The 23974-nt window shown below is 37.8% G+C and overlaps 2 protein-coding genes across 3 annotated transcripts in view; one reads left to right on the top strand and one right to left on the bottom strand.

Moving 5' to 3' along the window:
* PATE2 (prostate and testis expressed 2) overlaps positions 1 to 23974 on the top strand; it is a 110365-nt gene that overhangs the window by 78770 nt on the left and 7621 nt on the right. The window lies entirely within an intron of this gene.
* Positions 14047 to 18735, bottom strand: PATE3 (prostate and testis expressed 3). The gene is made up of 4 exons (XM_004052388.3): positions 18621 to 18735; positions 17447 to 17667; positions 16136 to 16258; positions 14047 to 15167 (listed from the first exon to the last, which is right to left on the bottom strand). The coding sequence occupies exons 2-4, from the start codon at positions 17493 to 17495 to the stop codon at positions 15043 to 15045; spliced, it is 297 nt and encodes a 98-aa protein (XP_004052436.1). The 5' UTR covers positions 17496 to 17667; positions 18621 to 18735; the 3' UTR covers positions 14047 to 15042.

Below are 23974 nucleotides of genomic sequence, written 5' to 3'. Positions count from 1 at the left end.
TAACATCACTAGTAAAGAGATAAAATTATGTGCCCCTAGATAGAATGCACTGAGAACACAGCACCACTTCGGCGAAATTTTTGTCAAAGACCTATTATCTGTATCTAATCATGCAGACATGTTGTGCAGGCCCAATTTGAGGGGAATTATATAAAATACTAGCTTATAATTTTAAAAGTATTAAAGCCATGAAAATAAGACTGTGAACCTATTCCAGATTAGAGGAGACTAAAGAGACATTGCAAATAAATGCAATATCATGATCCTAGATTGAATTATTTTGCTATGAAAAATATTACTGGGAAATTGATAAAACTTGGATGGGGTCTGTGGATTACATGATAGTAATTTGTCAATACTAATTTTGTGATTGTGATGATTGTATTGTGGTTATAAGAAAAAATATCTCTGTTTTTAGGGAACACATAGGAAAGAGTTCAGAAATAATGAGGCACTGTGTTATTGTATCATTAGCAAGTAGTTCAGAAAAAAGACATTCTTTGTAGTATTAGAAACAGTAACTCTTCAGTCAAACTATAATCAATCTAAAGTATATGATTTAGCTTAGAGTTTGGCTGTGTTAAATACAATTTGAGAAAAATATATAGAAAAGCTTAGAATGGAGATGGCTAGAAAAAAAAAACACTGTAAGAGATATGTTTGAAAATACTTGTAGAAAACGTTTCAGAAATGAATACTGTGACTTCTGGCTCTTGGTTATAATGTGGAGAGTTGTTGGAAACAATGCATGCCTTTGAAATAACCAGAAAGGTGGATAAAATAATAGTCAAATATTTATTATTATTATGTTTTTGAGACAGACTCTCGCTCTGTCACCCAGGCTGGAGTGCAGTGGCACAATCTCGGCTCACTGCAACCTTTGCCTCCTGTGTTCAAATGATTCTTCTGCCTCAGCCTCCTGAGTAACTGAGATTACAGGCACACGCCACCACGCCCAGCTAATTTTTTGTATAAATAGTCAAATATTTTAAAATGATATGAGAGGTGTGTGGATTCAGAATAAAAAGAAACTCAAATTCCAGAAAGGAAGACCCCCTTCTAAGATGAGCAGAGATGAACAGGAACTTTAAAGATATCTGCCAAGACTTTTCACAGTTAATAGAAGAACAGGTTTGCCATAGACAGAGAGACTTTTTGAACTTAAACCAACCAAAGCTTCAAAATAGTCCTGACCCTGCTCAAATCTGATGTGATCTTGGTGATGAATTCCTCCATGTATCTGCTTCACAAAGAAAGGAGTGTGCTCTCTCTAGGGGAAGATAATGCTTTCTACAATGTTGGGAATATAATAAGAATTTATGTGACATATGAAGAAGCAGGAAAAAATAGGTAATAGAAGCAGACCAGATGTTGAAATTATAACATGATGACTTTAAAATAACTATTAAGATATATTAAATGAGAGAAAAAAATGGGCAAAATGAAAATATAAATGATTTTAACAGAGAAATAGAATGTATTAAAAAGAACCTAATGGAAAAGTGACTAGCAAGATGACCATATAGGACGCTCAAATGATCACCACTTGCAAAAGCATCAATTTAAACAACTATCCATCCATGAAAACACCTTGACAAGAGCTAAGGAATTCAGGTGAGAGATTATAGAACCTTAGTGGAGTACACAAATAAGAAAAGATGGATTGAAGAGAGTAGGAAGAATAGTCTCGCATTACCCATATCACCCCTCCCCCAAGCCCAGGCAGTACAACATGGAGAGAGATACCCTCTGCATGGAGTAAAGAGAGTGAAATAAACACCCAGTGTCACTGCAGACCTTGTATGAGCCACTCCCCCTACCCCCGTCAACCCCAGTATCAGGCTCTCCTCCATGGCTTCAGGCTCTGGGCCAGCCCCCATGGACCTATGCTCCAGGTTTGCACCCACAGAGCCAACCATCAGTCTGTCCCCCAACATCCAGACTATAGACTTTCCCTTGTGGCCTCAGGACTCAGGCTACTCCCTGCAGACCCAGACTCCAGGCTACCACCTGCAACCTCATGCTCCAGGTTTGCCCCAATGCCATATTAGCCCCTGTGGACTCAGGCTCTATACAAGCTCCCACAGGCTCAGGCTCAGGCTCCAGGTCCACTCCAATGCCAGGCTGACTCCTATAGCCCTAGCTTTCAGTGGCACCAAGTTCCAGGCCTGCTTCAGTGGATCCAGGGTATAAGGCCACTTGAGACCTCAGCACTGGACTGGTCCACATGAACCTAGTCTCCAGGATCACCCTTCCAGACCAGATTTCAAGATGATACCTTCAGATCAGAACCTAGATCCACCACTATGGGCTTAGGCTTATTGCCCACTCCAGTGCTAGAATGGCCTCCATGAACCTAGGCTCCAGTCCCGTGCCTGTAGACCCAGGCACCGGGCATGCCCCAGTGGACCCTGGCATAAGGCCAGCAGACTCAGGACAAGGCCAATTCCTGTGGACCCAGGCACCTGGCTCACCTCATTGTTAGGCCAGCCCTCTTGGACTCAGGCACTAAGATCTTCCACTTGATAACCCAGGCACCAACCCGGCACCAAGATCTTCCACTTGCTAACCTAGGCACCAACCAGCTCTCCTGAGGACTCATGTAATAAGCCTGCTCATAGACCCTGCCAGGCAGCATACCTAGAATCCTTATATGTGTTAACTGGTAAAGGGCTTTACTGGCCAAAGCCAGTCTGTAAAGACTGGAAGAAGTGCATAGTTCTTCAAATGTACAAACACCAACATAAGGCCACAAGAATCATGAAAGATAATAACACCAGCAAAGGGAAAAAAAGAAGTGTCAGTATATGACCCTAAACTAATGGAGATCTATGAACTGTCTGACAAATAATTTAAAATCATTATCTTTAAAAAACTGAGTTACAAGAGAACACAGAATCAAACAAAATCAGGAAAACCCAATACATGAACAAGATGAGAATTTCAACTGAGATAAAAACCTTTAAAAAGAACCAAACACAAATTCTAGAACTGAAGAATACAATGACTGAAATAAAAAGTTGAATTGAGAGCTTCAATAGCAGACTCAATCAAGCTGAATAAATAATTGGTAATCTTGAAGACAGGTCATTTGAAATTACCTAATCAGAAAAACAAAAAGAAAAAGGAATTAAAAAGAATGCAGAAAGCCTACAGGACATATAGGACACTGGCAAGGAAATTAATTCACATGTTATGGGAGTCCTAGAAAGCAGAGCACGAGAAAAAGATGGAAAGCCTTTTTTTTTTTAAAGAAATAATGATAGAAAGCTTCACAAATCTGGAGAAGTAAATGAACATCAGATCCACAAATCCCAAAGAACAAAGGTTTAAATACAAAAAGCCTTCTATGACCACATTGTAATCAAATTCTCAAGTAAAAGACAAAGAGAAAATTTTGAAAGCATTCAGAGAAAATAAACTCATCATATAGAAGGGATCCTTTGTAAGACTATTAATGATAGTCTCAGCGGAAAACTTGCAGGCCAGGAGAGAGTGGGATGATATATTTAAAATGCTGAAAGAAAAAAAAAAATACTTGTCAACCAAAGATACTATACTCAGCAAAACTGTCCTTCAGAAATGAAGGGGAGATAAAGACTTTCCCAGAAACAAAAGCTGTGGGAGTTTATCACCAGTAGACCTGCCCTAGAAAAAGTGCTAAAGAGAATGCCTTAAATTGAAAGAGAAGGATTCTAACATCATAAAAACATATGAGAGTATAAATCTCACTATAAAAGTAAGAATATAGTCAAATTCAGAATACTTTAATACTGTATTGGTAGTGCATAAATCAGTTTTAACTCTAGTAAAAAGTTAAAAGACAATGACATTAAAAACAACTATAAGTACAATAATTTGTTAATTAGTAAACAATATATAAAAGATGTAAATTGTGCATCAATAAAATATAATGTGAGGGAAGAAGAAGGTAAAGTGTAGAGTTTTTGTATGCAGCTAGTTCAGATTTCATCTGATTAAAATAGGCTGTTCTAATGATAATATGTTTTATGTAAGCCTTGTGGTAACCAGGAAGAAAAAGTCTGTAGTAGGTACACACACACACACACAAACACACACACAGAGACAAAGATAAAGGGATCAAGGCATATCACTACAAAAAAATCACATCATGAAGAAAGATAGGAAGATAGTACAATATGATATTTGGATATATATAAAAATTGTGAAATGGTTAAATCAAATTAACATATCTGTCTCATATACTTGTTATGTTTTGTCATTAGAACATTTAAGGTCTACTTTTAGCAGTTCGTAAGTATAAAATACATTATCATTAGCAATAGTTACTATGCTGTACAATAGATCTCTGGAATTTATTCATCTTGTCTGACTGAAGTGTTGTAACTCTTTGATGTTTCCTGAAGCCGAGATTCCCCACACAGATTGTGACTGCACAATCCAAAGACAGAGTGCGGTCTCTGTGCAAAAAAAGGACTGCAGAATTTGTGCATGGGATTTCTCTCAGATCTCCCAGTATTTGTCTGCACTGTTTCATTTGCTGCAGTCTTTTATCTTTAAATAAAGACCTTATTAAGTATGCTCTATGAATTTATATGTTCCACAGAGAATAAGTGTGTTCTATGAAGTCTGGTGGTTCTTTCAAATATCTGAACTTGAGAAACCTTTACAATGCCTCAAAGAAATACTTGATAACTTCCAAAAATAGAATTAACATAAGCAATATTCACTTACTACAGTGCAATAAACTAGACGCTGAAAACCAATCCAAAAAAGCACTGCAAGCTGGAAATGTAGCAACATACTATTTAGCAACTCTTACATCAACAGAAAAATTTAAGACAAAAATGCAGAATTTTTTAATAGCAAGTATAGGGAAACATAAAATATCAGAAATTATAAAATATAGCTAAGGCATTTTTCAGAGAAAAATTCATAGTATTAAATATACATAAAAAGAAAAAGAAAAGAAATAACCAATACACTCAACTTAAAATAGTAGACAAAAAAAAAAACACAAAAAAAATCAGAAAGAAGAAAAGGTGTAGCAAAATAGAAACTAAAATATATAAAAAGCAAGAAAGAAACTAAATCATATCACCAGAGAAAGTCACCTTCACTAGAGGAAGACAGAAAGGAAATAAAGAATAAAGAGAAGACCAAAAAAAAAAGCCAGAAAAAAAATAACAAAATGGCAGGAATAAGTCCTTACTTATCAATAATAACATTGAATGTAAATGGACTAAACTCTCTGATCAAAAGACATAGACTGGCTGAGTGGATGAAAATACAAGACTCATTGATCTGTTGCCTGCAAGAAACATACTTCACCTACAGAGACACACATAGACTGAAAATGAAGAGATGAAAAAAGATATTCCATGCCAATGAAAACCAAAAAAAAGCAGGAGTTGCTGTACTTATATAAGACAAGATAGATTTCAAGATAAAAACTAGAAGAGGCAAAGAAGAAGTGATATCATTATATCACTACATAATGATAAAGAGGTCAAGTCTGCAAGAGGCTATAATAATTTTAAATATGTATACACTGAACACTGGAGCACTCAGATATATAAAGGAAATATTATTAGAGTTAAAAAGAGAGGTAGACTTCAATACAATAATAACTGCAGACTTTAACACCCCACTTTCAGCACTGGACAGATCTCCCAGATAGAAAATCAACAAAGAAACATAAGACTTAATATGCACTACAGACCAATGAATCTAGTAAATATTAACAGAACACTTCATCCAAGAGTTGCAGAATACACATTGATCTTCTCAGCACATGGATCATTCTCATCATATGTTAGGTTCCAAAACAAGCCATAAAACATTTTTAAAAAATGTAATAATGGCAAGCATCTTCTCTGACCATAATGGAATAAAACTAGAAATCAGTAAGAAGAGGAACATTGGAAACTATACAAATACATGGAAATTAAACAATATACTCCTGAATTGCACCTAAATGACCAGTGGGTCAATGAAGAAATTAAGAAGAAAATTGAAAAATTTCTTGAGACAAATAGAATGGAAACACAATACACCAAAACCTATGGGATATAGCAAAAGCAGTACTAAGACAGAATTTTATAGCTGTAAGTGCCTACCTTTAAAAAACCTTCAAATGAACAAACTAACAGTGCATCTTAAAGAATTAGAAAGACAAGAGCAAACCAAACCCAAAATTAGCAGAAGAGAAGTAATAAAGACCAGAGTAGAAATAAATGAAATTGAAATTAAAAAATACAAAAGATTCATGAAACAAAAAGTTGGTTTTTTTGAAAAGTTAAACAAAATTGACAAGCCTTTAGTCAGACTAAGAAAAAAGAGAGAAGATTCAAATAAATAAAATTGGAAATGAAAAAGAAGACATTAGAACTGACACTGCAGAGAATGAAAGGATCATCAGTGGATAATAGGAGGAACTATATACCAATAAATTGGAAACTCTAGAAGAAATGGACAAATTCCTAGATACATACAACCAACCAAATTGAATCAGAAATCCAAAACCTGAACAGACCAATAAGTAATGAAATCAACATTTTTACTACTGAATTCTACCAAACATTTAAAGAACTAATACCAATCCTACTCAAACTATTCCAAAAAATAGTAGAGGAGGGAATACATCCAAACTCATTCTATGAGGCCAGTATTATCCTGATACCAAACCAGAGAAAGACATATCAGAAAAACAAAACTACTGGCTCACATATCTGATGAATATTTATAAAAAAAAACTTCAAGAAAATACTAGCAAACTGAATTCAACAACACATTAAAATATCATTGATCATGACTGATATGGTTTGGCTGTGTCTCCACCCAAATCTTATCTTGAATTGTAGTTCCCATAATCACCACGTGTCGTGGGAGGTACCCAGTGGGAGGTAACTGAATCATGGGGGCAGTTACCTCCATGCTGTTCTCATGATAGTGAGTGAGTTATCCTGAGGTCTGATGGTTTTATAAGGGGCTTTTTCCCCGCTTCAGTCTGTACTTCTTGTTGCCACCACACAAAGAAGGAGAAGAAGAACCTGTTTGCTTCCCCTTCTGCCATGATTGTAAGTTTCCTGAGGCTGATCAGCCCTGCAGAACTGTGAGTCAATTAAATCTCTTTCCTTTGTAAATTACCCAGTCTCAGGTATGTCTTTATTAGCAGCATGAGAACAGACTAACACAGTAAATTGGTACCAGGTAGTGAGGCATTGCTGTAAAGATACCCAAAAATGTGGAAGCGACTTTGGAATTGGGTAACAGGCAGAGTTTAGAACAGTTTGGAGGGCTCAGAAGAAGGCAGGAAAATGTGGGAAAGTTTGGAACTTCCTAGAGACTTGGAGGTCTCAAAAGGCAGGAAGATGTGGGAAAGTTTGGAACTTTACCTAGAGACTTGTTAAATGGCTTTGATCAAAATGCTGATAGGGATATGGACAATAAAGTCCAGGCTAAAGTAGCCTCAGATGGAGATGAGAAACTTGTGGGAACTGGAGTAAAAGTCACTCTTGCTATACAAAGAGACTGGCAGCATTGTGCCTCTGCCCTAGAGATCTGTGGAACTTGGAAGTTCAGAGAGATGATTTAGGGCATCTGGCTGAAGGAATTCCTAAGTGGCAAAGCATTCAAGAGGAAGCAGAGCATAAAAGTTTGGAAAATTGGCAACCTGATGATGTGATTAAAAAAAAATCCTGGGGAGAAATTCAGTCTGGCTGCAGAAATTTGCATAAGTAATGAGAAACCAAAAGGTAATCTCCAAGACAAAGGGAAAAATGTCTCCAGGGCATGTAAGAACCCTTCATGGCAGCCCCTCCCATCACAGGCCCAGAGGCTTAGGCGGGAAAAGTAGTTTCCTGGGGCGGGTCTAGGGACCCCTGCTGTGTGCACTGCATCCCAGCTGCTCCAGCTGTGGCTAAAGGGGACAAGTTGCAGCTCGGGCCATGGCTTCAGAGGGTTCAAGCCCTAAGCCTTGGTAGCTTCCACGTGGTGTTGGTCTGGCAGGTGCACAGAAGTCAAGAATGGAGGTTTGGGATCCTCTGCCTAGATTTCAGAGAATATATGGAAATGCATGATGTCCAGGCAGAGGTGTATTTCAGGGGTGGAACCCTCATGGAGAACCTCTGCTAGGGCAGTGCAGAGGGGAAGTATGGAGTTGGAGCCACAACGCAGAGTCCCTACTGGGGCACTGCCTAATAGAGCTGTGAGAAGAAGGCCACCATCCTCCACACTCCAGAATGGTAGATCCACTGACAACTTGCACCGGTGCCTGGAAAAGCCATAGACACTCAACACCAGCTTGTGAAAGCAGCTGGGAGGGGGGCTGTACCCTGCAAAGCCACAGGGTCAGAGCTGCCTAAGGCCTTGGGAGACATGGAGTCAAAGGAGATTGTTTTGGAACTTTAAGGTTTAATGCCTGCACTATTGGCTTTCAGACTTACATGGGTCCTATAGCCACTGTGTTTGGCCAGTTTCTCCCAAATAATAGTGGTTTTGAGGAAACTCAAAGAAATTCAAGATAACAGAGAGAAGAAATTCAAAATTCTATTAGACATCTTTAACAAAGAGACAGAAATAATTTAAAAATCAATGAGAAGTTCTAGAGTTGAAAAATGCAATGGACATTTTAAAGAATGCATCAGAGTCTCTTAATAGCAGAATTGATCAAACAGAAGAAAGAATTAGTAATCTTGAAGACAAGCTATTTGAAAATTCACAGTCAGAGGAGACAAAAGAAGAAAAGAATAAAAAAGAAGGATTTCTCCATGAACTCCTATACCTTCTTTAAAGTCAGAATAGGTATCTTAGTTACTGACAGTTTTCAGGTTTTTTTCTCCCTTGGTGATGATATGTTATTCCATCAGTGAAAAAGTATTTTTCTCTAAGGAGTAAGAAAGATACCCTGGTAATACATTATCATCAATCATTAAACAGTAACAGTCTTGGCACTTGTCTTAAAACCACCCATCTATTATAACCAGAAAGATTATCTTAGACTGTCCTTCACATTATACTTTACTTACTGCCTTGTAAGAATAAGAGTTGCTCACTGTGTTTATTTGCTATCCTCCATATTTTCCATTGCACCATTGGAGTATAATGTTAAAAAGAATTTCATTGAATATTATTTGAAGTATTACAAAAGGCAGCTTGCTTTTTAATCTATGCATCTTTGGGGGTTTTGAAGAAGAAACTGAATTCTTTGATGTAAAAAGGAGCTGTTAAAAGAGGTGGAAACTCTGCACCTGTGTATATATATTTTTTAGCAATAAAGCAGCATGGGCTGAGAATGCAAAAAAAAAAAAAAAAGAATGAAGCATGCCTATAAGATGTAGAAGACAACCTCAAAAGGGCAAATCTAAGAGTTATTGACCTTAAAGAGGAGGTAGAAAAAGAGACAGTGATAGAAAGTTTATTCAAATGGATAATATCAGAGAACTTCCCAAACCTAGAGAAAGATATTAATATTGAAGTACAAGAAGGTGATAGAACACTGAGTGGATTTAACCCAAATTCCCAAAGGCCAAGGATAAAGCATGGATCTTAAAAGCAGCAAGAGAAAAGAAAGAAATCACATACAATGTAGCTCCAATATGTCTGGATGCAGATTTTTTAGTGACGACTTTACAGACCAGGACAGAGTCCTAGAGCATGAAATATGTAAAGCAAATGTTATTAGAGCTAAAGAGAAATATCTCAATAAAATCATAGCTGAATACTTCAACATCCCTCTTTCAGCATTGGACAGATCATCAAAACAGAAAATCAACAAAGAAACATCAGACTTTATCTGCACTATAGAACAAATGTACCTAATAGATATTTACAAAACATATCATCCAACAGGTGCAGAATACACATTCTTCTCCTCAGCACATGAATCATTCTCAAGGATACGTCCTATTGTAGGTCACAAAACAAGTCTTAAAACATTCAAAAAAGTTGAAATAATGCCAAACATCTTCTCTGAGCAAAAAGGAATAAAACTAGAAATCAATAACAGGAGGAATTTTGAAAACTATACAAACACATGGAAATTAAACAGTATACTCCCAAATGACCAGTGGATCAATGAAAAAATTGAGAAATTGAGAAATGTCTTGAAATAAATGATAATAGAAAGATAACATACCAAAACCTATGGAATACAGTGAAAGCAGTACTAAGAGGTGAACTTACAGCTATAAGTGTCTGCATCAAAAAAGAAAAAAACTTCAAATAAATGACCCAATGATGCATCTTAAAGAACTAGAAAAGCAAGAGCAAACCAAACTCAAAATTAGTAGATGAAATAATGATCAGAGCAGAAATAAATGAATTTGAAATGATGGAAAACAATACAAGAGATCAATGAAACCAAAAGTTGGTTTCTTAAAAAAGATAAACAAAATTGACAAACCTTTATCCAGACTAAGAAAAAAAGAGGGAAGACCCAAATACTTAAAACTAGAGATGAAAAAGGAGACATTACAACTGATACCAGAGAAATTCCAAGGATCATTAGTAGGTACTATGAGCAATTATATGCCAATAAACTGGAAAATCTAGAGAAAATGAACGAATTCCTAAGCACATACAACCTGCAAAAATTCAAACATGAAGAAATTCAAAACCTGAAGAGACCAGTAAAAAGTAACAAGACCAAAACAGTAATTAAGAGTCACTCAGTTAAAAAAAGCCCAGGACCTGATGGTGGTGCTGCTGAGTTCTACTAAACATTTAAAGAAGAACTAATGTCAATTCTACTCAAACTATTCTGAGAAATAGGAGAAGGGAATGCTTTCAAACTTATTCTATGAAGCCAGTATTACCTGATACCAGAACCAGACAAAGACACATCAAAAAAAGAAAACTGCGGGTAAATATCACTGATGAATATTGGTGCAAATATCCCAAACAAAATACCAGCAAACCTAAGTCAACAATACATTAAAAGGATCATTCATCATGACCAAGTGGGATTTATCCTAGAGATGCAAGGATGGTTCAACATATGCAAATCAATCAATGTGATACACCATATCCACAGAATGAAGGACAAAAAAATATGATATTTTCAACTGATGCTAAAAAGCATCTAATAAAGTTCAACATCCCTTCATGTTCAAAGCCCTCAAAAAACTGTGTACAGAATGAAAATAACTCAACATAATAAAAACCATATATGACAGACCCACAGCTAATATCATAAAAAATAAAAAAAAAAAAAACAGAAGGTCTTTCCTCTTAGATCTAGAATGCCCATTTTCACCTCTGTTATTCAACATAGTACTGGAATTTCTAGCTAGCGCAGTCAGACAAGAGAAGAAAATAAAGGGCATCCAAATTGGAAAGGAAGAATTCAAATTGTCCTTGTTTGCAGATGATATGATCTTATAGTAAGAAAAACCTAAAGACTCCACTGAAAAATAGAACTGATAAACACACTCAATAAAGTTGCAGAATACAAAATCCACATTCAAAAATTAGTAACATTTATGTATGCCAATAGCAAACATTCTGAGAAAGGAACCAAGAAAGAAATCCAATTTATAATAGCCACAGAAAAAAATTAAATACTTAGGTATGAACTTAATCAAAGAAGTGAAATATCTCTACAACAAAAACTATAAAACACTGATGAAAGAAATTGAAGAAGATATTAAAAAATTATATTTCATGTTCATGAATTATAAGAATCAATAGTGTTAAAATGTCCATACTACCCAAAACATTCTACAGATTCAATGCAATTTTTATCAAAATACCAATGACATTCTTTACCAAAATAGAAAAACAATACTAAAATTTACATGGAATCACAGAAGACCCAGAATATCCAAAGGTATTCTGAACAAAAGAACAAAACTGGAGGAATCACATTACCTGACTTCAAATTATAGTACAGAACTATACTCACCAAAACAGCATGGTACTGGCATAAAAACAGACACATAGACCTATAACAGAATAGAACAGAATACATAGAACACATAGAACAGAACAGAGAATTCCGAAACAAATCCACACACATACAGCAAACTTATTTTTGACAAAGGTGCCAAGAACATACACTGGGGAAAAGACAGACTCTTCAACAAATGGCGCTGGGAAAACTGGATATCTATATGCAAAAGAATGAAACTTGACCACTACCTCTCACCATATACACAAATCAAATCAAAATGGATTAAAAACTTTAACCATTAAAAGAATGTAAGAAAACTTTTAGGAAACTCTCCAGGACATTGTTCCAGGCAAAAATTTCTTAAGCAATACCACATAAGCACAGATAATCAAAGGAAAAATGGACAAATGGGATAACATCAATGTAAACTTCTGCATAGCAAAGGAAACAATTAACAAAGTGAAGAGACAACTCACAAAATGGGAGAAAATATTTGCAAATTACCCATCTGACAAGAGAATAATGACCAGGATATATACAGAGCTCAAACAACTTTATAGGAAGAAATCTAATAATCCAGTCAAAAATGGGCAAAAGATTTGAATAGACATTTCTCAGAAGAAGACATGCAAATGGAAAACAGACATATGAAAGTGTTCTGAACATCATTGATCATCAGAGAAATGCAAATCAAAACTACAATGAGATACCTTATCCCAGTTAAAATGGCTTATATCCAAAAGACAGACAATAACAAATGCTGGCATGGATGTGGAGAAAAGGGAACCCTCACACACTGTTGATGGGAATGTAAATTAGTACAACCACTATGGAGAACAGTTTGGAGGTTTCCCAAGAAACTAAAAATAGAGCCACCGTATGATCCAGCAGTCCCACTGCTGGGTATATACTTAAAAGAGAGAAAATCAGCACATTGAAGAGATATCTGCACTCTGTTGCAGCACTCTTCCCAATAGCCAAAATTTGGAAGCAAGCTAATTTTCCACCAATAGATAAATGAATAGAGAAAATGCGGTACATATACACAAGCGAGTACTATTTAGCCATAAAAAAAGTGAGATCCATTCATTTGCAACAGTGACAACAATGAATGGAACTGGAGGTCATTATGTTAAGTCAAATAAGTCAGGCACAGAACGACAAACATCACATGTTCTCACTTATTTGTGGGATCTAAAAATCAAAACAGTTGAATTCATCATGAACATACAGATTAGAAGGATGGTGACTAGAGGTTTGGAATGATAGTGGGGGACTGGAGGGGAGGTTGTGATGGTTATTGGGTACAAAAAAATAAAAAGAATGAATGATATTTAGTATTTGATAGCACAACAGGCAACTATAGTTAATAATAATTGTGCATTTAAAAATAACTGAAAGAATATAATTGGCAGGGCGCAGTGGCTCAGGCCTGTAATCCCAGCACTTTGGGAGGCCGAGGCGGGCGGATCACAAGGTCAGGAGATCGAGACCATCCTGGCTAACATGGTGAAACCCTGTCTCTACTAAAAATAGAAAAATTAGCCAGGCTTGATGGCAGACGCCTGTAGTCCCAGCTACTCAGGAGGCTGAGGCAGAAGAATGGCGTGAACCCGGGAGGCAGAGCTTGCAGTGAGCCCAGATCGCGCCACTGCACTCTAGCCTGGACGATAGAGACAGACTCCGCCCATCTCAAAGAAAAAAATATATATATATATATAATTAAATGGTTTTTTAAATTGTTTGTAACACAAAGGATAAATGACATTCTCCATGATGTGATTATTGTGCTTTGCATGCCTTTGTCAGAATATCTCAGGTACCCCATAAATACATACACCAACTATGTACCTACAAAAATTAAAAATTTAAAAATTAAAACAGTATTATGGTGGGTAAAAGAAACCAGGTTTAAGTGAATAGTTTCTGTGTGATTTCATTTATAATAAGTTCCAGAACAGTTACAATTATTTCATGAATATAGAAGTGCAATGCTAATTACCAATCCCAAGCAAGGACTCCCACTTCCTGGAGAATAACAGTAATCAGCACTCTGCCCATCACCAGAAACAGGAGTCCCACTATATCTTGGGCTACTATTTAGGTCCATCATGCTTTAGTTACCTATTTGTCTGAGTTCAATGAGACAGAACACACCAACACACAACAAGTTATGTGAAGTCGGTTTATTACTTAAAGATGGGCAGCAAGCGACAGACAAATCTCTTTGACCCAGGCCCCCAAGTCTCAAGAAAGCTGTACAGGGTAGATGGTATCTTGACTATGTTTGACTCCCTTTGATGAGGGATCCTGAAAGGCAGCCCACCCTAGGTTATATGCCTCAGGTGCCATCTGACGCATGGGGCAAAGCTTCGAAGGACCTCCTGCCTCTACAGGGAGAGGTTGTGTGGCAATGGGGAGGTGATAATGGAGGTGGGAGGTGATAGTAAAGGTGAATGGCAAAGGGGGAAAGGAAGAGAGAAGGTTTAGGAAAGGAAGGGGAAGAAATGAGAGTTCTGATGTACCTTGAATGTACATCTCGATAGGAGTAGCAGTGGCTGTGTGAGAGCTCGGTGAATGTCACAGAGGCCGGGAAGATCCTTGTTTGCTATCTCCTAATAACAGTGTAAGGATGTAGTTTGTAAATGCCAAGAAAATCACAATGGTTGAGTTTGAAGTGGGCACTGCCTGCTGGTAGAAATAACTTGGTGTCCGTAGAGAAAAATCTTCAGTATCCATCATCCATTTTATTGCTATTTCTGCTTAGTCATTCTCCGGATACATGGGAATTTTAGATAAAAATATTGTGAATTTTTAGCTGAAGGCTTTCTAGTGTACCTGAACTAGTTAAGCAAATTAAGATTCTAGAATATTCCTGCTTTAAATTTTACTGTACAGGAACTCTTGGGGCAGGTTTCTTGGAATATGGCCATGCCAATAATCCCAATAATAGAAGAAATCCATTGTTCAGAACCACTATTCTCTGACTGAGGGAGAAGCCAAGCTGAAGACACCAGAAAGGATCACACTAGTTTAGTCTTCTTAGGTTAATGAGAGGGCAGGGGTATTGTCAGGACAGACACGGAAGGGAAGCAAGGGCCAGCAGAGTGTGAAGGATGAGCAACATTGGGGACATTCCAAAGCGAGACCTCAGGAGGGCAAATATCTTAGAGTTTAAAGTTACAGTAATTGTAGTTGCAGCATGTATGAACATAAGTCTGATTCCTGAGATCAAATGTCATGTCTCTGCAGAATTTCTGACACACCATGTATGATATCTGGAGAGTATTGCCTAAAATAGGAAAGAACCACAGAAAATAAGCATTTGATTTAAGCTCTCCAAGGTGAGTCAAACCCAGCACTAGTTCTGTTGGTGAAAATTTAATCAGGGTAGGTTGAGGAATGGCTTCCCAGCTAATACTCCCTAAAAGCACCCAGGCAGGGAGATACAGAGGCCACTGATCAGCTGCAGGGCTTGTTTGCCTGAGGTCCCTGAAAATCCTCAACTCTATGTACCTGCTTCATTTTTCTCTCTTGCTAGAAGATTAGCAACTAGTGATTTAGTGTCTTCAAAGTCAAAATCTGTTTAGTCATTAACCAGCCTGTCTTCATCCTCTCCTTCCACCACTCTTCTCAGCCTTTGGTAACCACCACTCTAGTCTCTACCTCCATGACATTAACTTATTCTTTAGCTCCTGTACATGATTAAGAACATGGGATATTTGTCTTTCTGGGCCTGGCTTATTTCATTTAATATAATGACCTCCAGGCTCACCTGTGTTTCTGCAAAGGACAGAATTTCATTTATTTTTATGGTTGAATAATATTCTATTGTGTGTATATACCATATTTTCTTTATTGTATATTTCAAAATAGCTAGAAGAGAACATATGGAATGTTCTCAATACAAAGAAATGATAAATGTTTGAGTTGATGAATATCCAGTTACCCTGATTTGATCATTACACATTGAAGGCTTGTATGAAAAATCACATGTACTCATAAATATGAACAATTGTTATGTGTTGATTATCAAAAAAAATCTGTTTGGTCAGTTTTCTTGGAAATATAGAATCCCCAAGTTCTCCCTCCTGTCTCATTGACCCAAATTATCTTCTGTCTGTATGCACAGGGACCTGTGCTACCACCTGTGCTCAGGGGCATTCTGCATTGGTTCTTCTCTTGAGATATGAAATTGCTGAAGCACTATCCTAAGAATTCTAAGAATCTTACAACACCTTCCCTGACCCTCTAACTTACGCTGGTAAATCCTTAAGAGCATGCATGCCTCGTCCTTCTGAGCAGTACAGACACCAAAGCCTCTTCTACAGCGGTCTGTCCGTGTGCGAAGGTGGCATGTTACGCACTGAAGTGATGTCACTGCTGGAGAGAGCATAGAGATGGTGTGAGACTAGGCAAAAGCAGGGACTTGGGATGGAGTTAGAAATATTCAGATGGAGGTGGGGAATGAATAGTGGAGGGGGCAGGCAGATGAAGAGCTACTGGTTGGGGTATTTAGGTGGTAAACAGTTGGAGCTCTTATCAACTCCTCATTTCAGAGTAATAAAAAGAAAATGTCACCAAAGGATTCTGACCCCAACTTCAGCCCTTTTAACCTGGATAACTTTAAGCAAAAAGTTAGCCTCCATGTCATTGACTTCTCTAGCTTAAAAATGGTGCTATGAATGCTAGCCTGGCCTACTAGAGATATGGGTGTGATAAGGAGGGTGAGGGCTTTAAAACATTTCACCAAAGCTATTGTTACTATTGTTAGGTGATATATTCTGTTCTTTTGAGCTTCAATCTGAATCTACATAAAGGCATCATCAATAATAGTACCATAAGTGACACTTTTATGAGGTTCTGCGGGGTGAGCTATTCAAAATACAGGTTTAATTTTAAAAAATTTCCCTAGTGCACCTGAATGAAAAAGGAAAGTAGCAATGATTGAGCATCCCATTTGGGCCATGTTCTCTCAAGTTGCATCTGATTTAATCCTCACAAAAGCCTTGTAAGCAGGCACCATTGTCCCCATTTCTTGAATGAGCAACCAAAGGTACAGAGATTTTGAGACTGTGACTACAAACCATGAAAAAAATCTGTCTGATTCCAGAGCATTCAGTACTTCCTCTCATAGAATTACTTGTTGTAATATAAAGTCTCTGAAAAGGGTATCAAAAGCCATTGTTCACTCCTAAAATAAACTGAAAATTATTCATTATAGACTGACCAGCTCCATCAACAAATGGGATATAGGTTTACAAATAAAAAGGATGTCCTAAGGAAAATCTTGCCAGGGCTTGGGATTATTATGGGGAATGGTAGGGACAGAGGGAGAAAATGAGTTAAAAGGGCAGGACAGAGGCCTGCCCACCTGGAGGAGAATGGCAGGAGGCTGAAAAGGATGGAAGAGTTGGCAGGGAAGGCAAAGGAGCATTCTGGAGGCTGGCTTCTCCTGGCTCGTAAAAGTGGCCAAAGCTCAGCCCTGCATGGACGCATGCTACACATGTAGTTTCCCTGGAGCTCCCTAGATCCTGTCTCTCAAGTATACCCCTCAGGTCCAGGACTCACCCACAATGAGGCAGTAAAGGAGGAAGAGGAACAAGAAGTGTTTGTTCATTCTGACCCGGAAATCCCTTGTGCAGGAAAAAGAAGCTAGGGGCTGCAAGCACAGGTCTTTAGGCTCCAGAGAGAAAACTTTCTTCTTCGTTAGAGGCTAGTGATTATTCATGCCTAGGGAGAGCCTGCCACACAAGGTTTCCTCTTGGAGCTCAAGTTCATTGGCTGTCCTCCTCAAGGCAGAGAAAAAAGAAAATTAATAAATGTTGAGGTTTGCATGGAGCTAACCTTTTTAAAAACATATACTTTTGATATTATTCTTATCCCAATTTCAAGAGGAGGAAACTGAGGCTTGTTGAGGTTCCAGAAGCTTACCCCAGGTCACATATTTGTGAGATAGTGCTGTTACTCAAAATTTGACTTCCTAATTCTAGAGTCCACGTTTCACCACCGTGATTCAATGCCTCTCTGAGATTTATTCATACATTCAACAAATATTTGTTGAGAAATTGTATAAGCAACACAGTTACATGAGTAAGACCAAGCAATGAATAAGGCAGACAAGCTCACCTGGCTCCTCACATTATGGGTAAGAAACCAGAGAGTGAGAGAGGAAAAGATATATAGTCTGTGACCAAGCTTGACCTTCCACCTAGAACGTTTGATTCTCAGTCGAGAACTCTTCTACTTACAAGAAATCTGTCCTTCAAGGCCAGCGACTGTTTACTTTGTGGAGCCATTAAATCCTCTCTAGAATTATTCCATGACTTGATCTTTAGCAAATTTATATTTTGAATCTGGCTAGTTTTTTGTTCATGATTTAGATGTCTATCTTTATGAAAGCTAACTCAGTTAAGATTCACTATGGGTAAAGTACTAGAAAACCATGACCACTCCTGGCATTCTAAGTCTCCTAAACCACCAGCCCAATGGCTGATGGTGCTTGGTTAGAGATACTAGAAGTATTCCATATTAAACTGATTTAACAACATGTTCTTTAGTTGTAGGAATGATATGATCATTGAAATGTATTGAGTCTGACATTTTTTAGACATCAGATGACGATTGGGTAAAATATGATCTTATGTTAAGTGTCACAAAATTTATAATGTTTCTTCTCTATGAACAAACAGAATATGGAGCCCACCTTTGCCTAAGAAGAGAGCAAGAAGTCTTAGAGACTTACACATGAGGGAGCTGGTTCCTTTGAAATAATAGATTCCAGAATGGAGAGTAAGGTTGTGAGGCCTTTGAATCTAGTTTTCTACTCTGCCATATTTTAGAAGAGGGTGTTGAACACTGGATAGCATTTTTGAGAACATTCCCAGGCTTATCAAGAAGACAAACTTCTGAGCCTTTGGAGCCTGGGCTTACCAAGTTATTAGGGTATTTCATTTGTCACTTGTTTCCTCTGCTTTATCCTCTATTTAAAAATTACCTGCTGGGTATAATGTTCACTCTTCAGGTGATGGGTGCACTAGATGCCCAAACTTTACCATTTGACTATCTGTCCATATAGTAAGCCTGTGTATGCACTCCCTGAATCTATAAAAATAAATATAAAACATAAGAAAATAGAGAGAGGGAGCAGCACTAGAATCAGAGCAAAAGAAGCAGACATTCTAGGTTAAACTGCGGTGGAGTTTTTTTCTTCTTCCTTCAAGGTTCTCCTTGGCAGATGCCTTCTGAAAGGCCAGTTGTGTTTTGAATCTCCATTGTACTGATTATTTCCAGTTAAGATTGTAGATGTTGGAGTCCTCTGACCTACTTCTCAGCCTCCCACAGTACCTCATCCATCACATTTTCTCTTGAAAATAATTTCTTTCTTCATTTATCATGGGGTAGAAGAGAAGAAGGTGTTAGAAACTATTAATAGAGGTAGTGTGGCATAATGGAAATAGCATTTTCCTGAGAGTCTGGAGACCTGTGCCTGATCACCAGATAACTCATTGTGTCTTCAGCAAATCATTTATCTGTAATATCAGATTTTAATCATTTTAAGGGCCCTTTAGAACTTTAACATTCTGTGGTTCCACGACATATGTCATGAAAATGAGTAGCAGGTTCTGTTATTCTGAAGTTCCTAGCACTCTGCTTGGCACATGATACCACTATCTGTGATGCCACTGTCATTGGCCACAGCACCCAAATTGATGTGCCCCCATGCCTAGAAAGCCCTCCACTCTGAATAGATGCTCTTTGTTCTGCTCTGAGGAGGAGGAACGAGAACATCGTGTCTTCATGTTCATGGTCTTTCTTGGCTCTCTTGGCTCCAGGGTGGGTGACTGAGATCTTGGTGATAGCACAGATGAGCAGTCCCGTGAACTTGTCTTTCTAAGTGCTGCCTTTTATTTTAGGGAAATGGACTTTGGCATAGAGTCAGGGATCAGGCTGCTTTGTTCCTGGGTTCCCAGGGGCAGCATTGGTTTTTCAGAGTGTATACGAGGAACAGAGCAGGAGATAATGGCCCTTTAAAAATATCTGGTGGAGGAGTGCCTACTTGCAGGGCCCAGGAAAAACACCTAGAGTATACATCCAGCCCTTCCTACCTCCAGTTGCTGGTGGAGAGTGAGGTGAAGGAAAAAGAAACAAAACCAACATGTATTGAATGCTTACTATGTGCCATGCACAAGGCTGGCCCTTCTATGTAGATTGTCTCGTGGAGCCCTGGTGACAACATGGTGGTGAAGTGTATATCAAGGAGCAAAGCTGGGGTTCAAGCCTAGATCAGTGTCACAAAAATTCACGTTTCATTCACCACATTGCTGTTAATATGATGCTTCAGATGAAAAATCACAATGAATAATAAAAAGTTGCAAAAAGCTCTTTCAGAACATTTATGGACTGATTTTATACTTGCAAGTATCAGATTTTTGTTAGCTCCTTACCTCCATTCCTGAGCAAGGTTTACCATTATGGGTCTAGTGTCCTCTTAGTTTCATGGAGTCCATGAACTCTAATAGATAAATGTATATTTTTATTTTTTATTAACTTCTAATTGATGTGAATAATTTCTTTTTCTACTGAATATTGTCAACAAACTATGAGTATTAGCAGTGCCTGAGACTTTGTTACCAACAGAAATAAGTGAAAGATCAGGAATTAAATGATTTCATTTGCATCTTTGAACTTGTTAGGACACAAAGGTCATCCTGGTTTTATTTCTGTGAAAACATTCTTGTCAATGGAAGTGTGAGGCCAGATAAAATGAAAGAGCATCTTATTTCTGCATGTGCTAGAAATGCATCTCAGGATGTGGGCTATTTTCCTGATAAAAAAGCTCGATTTGAAAAAAAAAAATGGCACATTTTGAAATACAGTTTTGCTGTTTTACAAAACCCTTTTCTTGTGGCTTCTTCTACATTTTACTAGCTTGCTAAATGAAAGATGCTCCACGTGATCAGCAAATTCCAGTAATCTATGTTAGAAATGGTTTGTGGACTGCAACAAAGGGACAATTTATTATTCACTTTCCTTCTCAAATAGAATAGTTGATTTTTTAAATTGTACTTTAAGTTCTAGGGTACATGTGCACAACATGCAGATTTGTTACATATGTATACATGTGCCATGTATACATGTTGGTGTGCTGCACCCATTAACTCGTCATTTACATTAGGTATATCTCCTAATGCTCTCCCTTCCCCCTCTCCCCACCCCACAACAGGCCCTGGTGTGTGATGTTCCCCACCCTGTGTCCAAGTGTTCTCATTGTTCAATTCCCACCTATGAGTGAGAACATACGGTGTTTGATTTTCTGTCCTTGCGATAGTTTGCTCGGAATGATGGTTTCCAGCTTCATCCATGTCCCTACAAAGGACATGAACTCATCCTTTTTTATGGCTGCATAGTATTCCATGGTGTATATATGCCACATTTTCTTAATCCAGTCTATCATTGTTGGACATTTGGGTTGGTTCCAAGTCTTTGCTATTGTGAATAGTGCCGCAATAAACATACGTGTGCATGTGTCTTTATAGCAGCATGATTTATAATCCTTTGGGTATATACCCAGTAATGGGATGGCTGGGTCAAATGGTATTTCTAGTTCTAGATCCTTGAGGAATCTCCACATTGTCTTCCACAATGGTTGAACTAGTTTACAGTCCCACCAACAGTGTAAAAGTGTTCCTATTTCTCCACATCCTCTCCAGCACCTGTTGTTTCCTGACTTTTTAATGATTGCCATTCTAACTGGTGTGAGATGGTATCTCATTGTGGTTTTTATTTGCATTTCTCTGATGGCCAGTGATGATGAGCATTTTTTCATGTGTCTGTTGGCTGCATAAATGTCTTCTTTTGAGAAGTGTCTGTTCATATCCTTCACCCACTTTTTGATGGGGTTGTTTGTTTTTTTCTTGTAAATTTGTTTGAGTTCTTTGTAGATTCTTTGTCAGATGAGTAGATTGCAAAAATTTTCTCCCATTCTCTAGGTTGCCTTGTTCACTCTGATGATAGTTTCTTTTGCTGTGCAGAAGCTCTTTAGTTTAATTAGATCCCATTTGTCAATTTTGGCTTTTGTTGCCATTGCTTTTGGTGTTTTAGTCATGAAGTCCTCACCCATGCCTATGTCCTGAATGGTATTGCCTCAGTTTTCTTCTAGGGCTTTTATAGTTTTAGGTCTAACATTTAAGTCTTTAATCCATCTTGAATTAATTTTTGTATAAGGTGTAAGGAAGGGTTCCAGTTTCAGCTTTCTACGTATGGCTAGCCAGTTTTCCCAGCACCGTTTATTAAATAGGGAATCCTTTCTCCATTTCTTGTTTTTGTCAGGTTTGTCAAAGATCAGATGGTTGTAGATGTGTGATATTATTTCTGAGGGCTCTGTTTTGTTCCATTGGTTTATATCTCTGTTTTGGTACCAGCACCATGCTGTTTTGGTTACTGTAGCCTTGTAATATAGTTTGAAGTCAGGTAGTGTGATGCCTCCAGCTTTGTTCTTTTGGCTTAGGATTGTCTTGGCAATGAGGGCTCTTTTTTGGTTCCATATGAACTTTAAAGTAGTTTTTTCCAATTCTGTGAAGAAAGTCATTGGTAGCTTGATAGGGATGGCATTGAATCTATAAATTACCTTGGACAGTATGGCCATTTTCACAATATTGATTCTTCCTACCCATGAGCATGGAATGTTCTTCCATTTGTGTCCTCTTTTATTTTGTTGAGCAGTGGTTTGTAGTTCTCCTTGAAGGGGTCCTTCACATCCCTTGTCAGTTGGATTCCTAGGTATTTTATTCTCTTCGAAGCAACTGTGAATGGGAGTTCACTCATGATTTGGCTCTCTGTTTGTCTGTTATTGGTGTATAGGAATGCTTCTGATTTTTGCACGTTGATTGTGTATCCTGAGAATTTGCTGAAGTTGCTTATCAGCTTAAAGAGATTTTGGGCTGAGACGATTGGGTTTTCTAAATATACAATCATGTCATCTGCAAACAGGGACAATTTGACTTCCTCTTTTCCTAATTGAATACCCTTTATTTCCTTCTCCTGCCTGATTGCCCTGGCCAGAACTTCCAACACTATGTTGAATAGGAGTGGTGAGAGAGGGCATCCTTGTCTTGTGCCAGTTTTCAAAGGAAATGCTTCCAGTTTTTGCCCGTTCAGTATGATATTGGCTGTGAGTTTGTCATAAATAGCTCTTATTATTTTGAGGTACATCCCATCAATACCTAGTTGATTGAGAGTTTTTAGCATGAAGGGCTGTTGAATTTTGTCAAAGGCCTTTTTTGCATCTATTGAGATAATCATGTGGTTTTTGTCTTTGGTGCTGTTTATATGCTGGATTACATTTTTGATTTTCGTATGTTGAACCAGCCTTGCATCCCAGGGATGAAGCCAACTTGATAGTGGTGGATAAGCTTTTTGATGTGCTGCTGGATTCGGTTTGCCAGTATTTTATTGAGGATTTTTGCATCGATGTTCCTCAGGGATAGTGGTCTAAAATTCTCTTTTTTGTTGTTGTGTCTCTGCCAGGCTTTGGTATCAGGATGATGCTGGCCTCATAAAATGAGTTAGGGAGTATTCCCTCTTTTTCTATTGATTGGAATAGTTTCAGAAGGAATGGCGCCAGCTCCTCTTTGTACCTCTGGTAGAATTCAGCTGTGAATCTGTCTGGTTCCGGACATTTTTTGGTTGGTAGGCTATTAATTATTGCCTCAATTTCAGAGCCTGTTATTGGTCTATTCAGGGATTCAACTTCTTCCTGATTTAGTCTTGGGAGGGTGTATGTGTCCAAGAATTTATCCATTTCTTCTAGATTTTCTAGTTTATTTGTGTAGAGGTGTTTATAGTATTCTCTGATGGTAGTTTGTATTTCTGTGGGATTGGTGGTGATATCCCCTTTATCATTTTTTATTGCGTCCATTTGATTCTTCCCTCTTTTCTTCTTTATTAGTCTTGCTAGTGGTCTATGAATTTTGTTGATCTTTTCAAAAAACCAGCTCCTGGCTTCATTGATTTTTTAAAGGGTTTTTTATGTCTCTATCTCCTTCAGTTCTGCTCTGATGTTAGTTATTTCTTGCCTTCTGCTAGCTTTTGAATGTG

This window comes from Gorilla gorilla, chromosome 9 (genome assembly GCF_029281585.2).
Source record: "Gorilla gorilla gorilla isolate KB3781 chromosome 9, NHGRI_mGorGor1-v2.1_pri, whole genome shotgun sequence".
NCBI classification, from domain to species: Eukaryota; Metazoa; Chordata; class Mammalia; order Primates; family Hominidae; genus Gorilla; species Gorilla gorilla.
The sequence above is the reverse complement of the archived record's forward strand: the minus strand, read 5'-3'. Positions and strand labels throughout refer to the sequence as shown.